General features: G+C 41.0%; 1 protein-coding gene across 1 annotated transcript; it reads left to right on the forward strand.

The window, feature by feature from the left end:
* On the forward strand, positions 1-3900 carry LOC128182277 (uncharacterized; the record flags this gene model as incomplete). Its single annotated transcript, XM_052850866.1, has 1 exon — positions 1-3900. A coding segment is annotated over one exon (480 nt), but the record flags the coding sequence as incomplete, so codon positions are not given.
* Positions 3901-4465: the final 565 nt, after the last annotated feature.

A 4465-nucleotide genomic window follows, 5' to 3' on the forward strand; every position in this document is an offset into this window, starting at 1 on the left:
TTTGAACAAAACTCGCAGTTGAGTATTGAAAAGTGGACATCCGCTTTCATGATATATATGAGCATTATGTTTGAACACAACCCTGCTTTAGCACAACAAATGCTTAAATATCTGCGCGATATCAGAATAGCTGCTAGTCGTTCACATTACTGGTACAAATACGACGAACAATTCCGTCTGCGCAAGGTGTCCAACCCAGCTATGTCTTGGGGTGATATACATAATGAATTCTGGCTTCTTTATGTCACAAATCAACCAACCAATTTCATGTCACAGCAAGGTTCTGATTCTCATTTTCAACAACACAACAAACCTATAACACATGGGTATTCTCCAATCCCAACACAAGCTGATGTTAAACAAACCTGCAATACTTACAATAGGGGTAAATTCTGCACTTTCTTCCCTAGATGCCGCTTCAACCATGCTTGCAGCCATTGCGGAGGAAAACACCCCAGAGTTACTTGTGCACGAAAATAAACATTTGTATACATTAGGACACACTCCCATAAAAATTCAGGCACTACAAAAACACTCACAGGGTTATGAACATTCAAAATTCTTGCTCAATGGTTTCAATTTTGGTTTCAGGCTTCAATATCTGGGTCGTAGGAAAGCTCGAATAAGTAAAAATTTACCAAGTTTGTATAAACATTTGCCCATAGCATTTGAAAAAATCAACAAAGAGTTACAACTCAACAGAGTAGCTGGTCCCTTTCCACAACCCCCTTTTGTAAATCTTCAAGTTTCCCCCCTTGGGCTAGTACCAAAGAAGGATGGGGATATGCGCCTCATACATCATTTATCATATCCTAACGAGGATTCCATAAATTTTTTCATTGATCCCACTGCATGCTCTGTCAAATATTCCAGTATCGACGAAGCAGCAGACATGATTTCAAAGTTAGGGGAGGGCTCTCTTATGGCCAAGTCAGATATAAAGTCCGCATTTAGACTCTTACCTATCGCTCCAGGTGATTTCGACTTGTTGGGTTTCCAGTTAGAAGGTTACTTTTATTTTGACAAAATGGTCCCATTTGGTTCGTCGATAAGTTGTGCACTGTGGGAAAAATTTGCTCTTTTCTTGCATTGGCTCACTCAACAACACACAGGCAACATCCATATTTTACACTACCTGGATGATTTTCTCTTCTGCGGACCTAGACAGGATGTGGTCTGTCAAAATACACTTGACAAGTTCAAGTCACTCTGTCAAGAACTGGGGGTTCCTATTGCTTTAGAAAAAACTGTAGAACCAACTACAAATCTTATTTTTCTCGGCATTACTTTCGACACCAACGACATGACCATGTCTCTGCCATCAGACAAATTACACAAGTTAAAGTCAGTTATCAATTCCTTTCTATCAGCAAAAAAAGTTACTCTTCAAGAACTCCAATCACTCATAGGATTACTCAATTTTGCTTGTAAGGTGGTAGCTCCCGGACGTGCCTTCTGCAGACGCCTCATAAATGCAACTATTGGAATTTCAAAACCCCATCACAGAATCAGGCTTAACAACAATATCAAGCAAGACTTGCGCATTTGGCAAATTTTCCTTCAATCTTACAATGGTGTTTCTGTTATACGAACCCAATTTTTGGATAGTCAATCCATACAGCTCTTCACAGACAGTGCAGGGGGTCAGAATGGGGGTTTTGGTATCTATTTCGGTGGTAGGTGGGCACATGGAACATGGCCTCACTCTTGGTTTTTACAGGGTCTTACCAGGGATATGACTCTTCTTGAAATTTTTCCAGTCCTAGTAACAATTACCATATGGCACCAGAGTCTACAAAACTCTAGAATCCTTTTTCACATCGACAACACTGCAGTAGTCCAAGTGCTCAATACACTAACTTCCAAGTCCGATAGGGTCATGTATGTGGTTAGAAAACTTGTTCTTCTGTTACTAAGACACAATATTCAAATCAAAGCAACCTATATACACACAAAAGCAAATTGCATTGCAGATGCCTTATCTCGTTCACAGTGGGCCAGATTCCGAAGTCTTGCACCGGAGGCGGACCATTGGCCCACCCCTCTACCACCTCACATTTGGAACATTTGGAGCAAGAGGCATCAAGACTTCTGTACAGATCTTTGGCCCCAAACACCCACCAGTCTTATAACACCGCTTTAGCAAAGTTCAATCAGTTTAGGGCACAGTATGACTTGGCCCAAATCTGGCCTGTACCTACAAACCAACTCGTACATTTCATTGCTTATTTATCAATCAACAATTTATCATACAGAACTATATGTCTATATATAAGTGCAATGTCCTACCATCACAAAATTTTGGGTGCTTTAGACAACACTAGGCATTTCATAGTTACCAAGTCTCTCGAGGGTGTCCGGCGGTCAGTCGGTGTCAACAAGGACATTCGACTCCCCATTTCAATCCAATTATTTACAAAAATTATCCATTCCCTCAAATCAGTATGCCGCTCACCCTATGAGTCATTACTTTTTGCGGCAACATACACTGTTACCTTTTTTGGCTTGTTACGAGTAAGCGAAGTTCTTGCATTGCAAGCAAATCACATTTCTCAAAATCAGTTGGGTCAGTTTTTCATTACTATCAGCTCATCAAAGACCGACCAAACAGGCAGGAGCTCGGTTGTGCAAATTCAACAGCTACCTCAGACTCATTTCTGTCCATCATCAACAATCACTCCATTCCTCCAAGCTAGACCCCCGAGAAAACCCACTTTATTTGTTCACATTGATGGCTCACCAGTTACACGTTCCCAATTTCAGGCAGTCTTGGACAAGTCACTCTCTTTTTTACAGGTCAAAGGTCACTACAAGTCTCACAGTTTTCGCATAGGCATGGCTACCGAAATGGCAAATCAGGGTTTTTCTAAAAAAAATTCAAGAATTGGGGAGATGGACATCTAATTCCTTTCTTACTTACATCCGCCCTCATAACTCACATTAGGTTTCCAGTTACATTCCCAATTTATCTAGCACCACTGTATTTTGGATAACACTACATACACACAATGAATACATACATCAGTAGGACTCAACACTAATTTTAACAAAGCCTTTTTAGATTTATCAGCCTGGATTGTGGGGTCCTCAATCCCCTATTGGGCTGAAATTGCAGCAGCGGATAGACCGGGGGGGAAAAACCTTAACCTGCAACCACCTGTAACCATTCAGTGGAAAGGTATCCGTGGACTACAATGGGAAGATTTCGACAAGACGGTAACATCAATGTCAAAATACCAGACTCCACCAGAATTCTTCATCATTCACCTCGGTTCAAATGACCTAACCAAAGATCAAATGACTTCCAAATTGTTTTCTGAAAATGCACAATGTTCATTGTATAGATTGCATGCTTTATGGCCAAAAACAACCCTCATCTGGTCTGCCATCCTACCTAGAAGATATTGGCATTTTGCCCCTTTGGGTCTGGGAAACAAAATCAATAAAAAGCGGGTCAGAATTAACAAGTGCATGAAAAATTTCATGGCTGACCAGGTAGGGGGTTGTTACATCGGCCATGACCACAACATCAAGGCAACCGAGCTTGAGTTGTTTCGATCAGATGGTACACACCTGTCGAACACTGGTAACAACATATATCTCAACAATATTCAATGCGCTCTACAATATTTCATTGATGGACAAGGGAACCAGTATCCAGTGGTTAACTAAAAAGCAACTGTTCACAATCCCATGCTTCACATATGTACAATTTTTATGTTAGTAATCAGAAAGTTCTGATGCTTGCCTTGCGCCCATGATAGGACCAATGTTTTGGCCCAAAATTTTATTTTACTTCAAAGCATAATGTGCTGCCATACTTGGTTTGGCCTTTGTTTCATGCTCTTTTAATTTCATGTACAACCTAAGGCAAATATAAATATTAACCGTCTCTGACAATTTTGCTTCTTTATTTACCAGCATCTACACAAATTATTGCATGTATATGTATTAGTTTTACATATATAATATTAATTTTATCAAGGGTTTTGTGGGGGACATTGTCCCAATGTCTGTGGCGGGACTGGGGAGTCCGCAGTGGTATGTGTTGACACTTTCTGCTCCAAAACCTGGGTGTCTCCCCCCACTTGCTTTCAAAGCTAGGGGATAGTATATAAATTAAATCATTCAATATGGTTTATAAAAGGCAAAGTTATTACAGTTAACTGCGCCATGTGGTTACAATTTAAAATTGGGTTTATTGTATAGTGGGGCCTACACTGGGTATAGGTGGGGCCACATCCACCTCACTCCAGTGAGGGGATGCTACAGGCTGGTGCATGTAATAATTGGTTGATAAAGTAGCCTTTGTCATGCAAAGTTCTAAACCAGGTAGCACTGCAGGAGACAGGGTGAGAAGGGCAGGTCTCACTACCCTCCTTAGAACGCTGGGGATCGTTCAGGTTCGGGCACTGATGTTTCATACTCGGGCCCACAGTGTGTCCCTACATGGGTAGTTAAACTG

This window comes from Crassostrea angulata, chromosome 4 (assembly GCF_025612915.1).
Source record: "Crassostrea angulata isolate pt1a10 chromosome 4, ASM2561291v2, whole genome shotgun sequence".
NCBI lineage: Eukaryota > Metazoa > Mollusca > Bivalvia > Ostreida > Ostreidae > Magallana > Magallana angulata.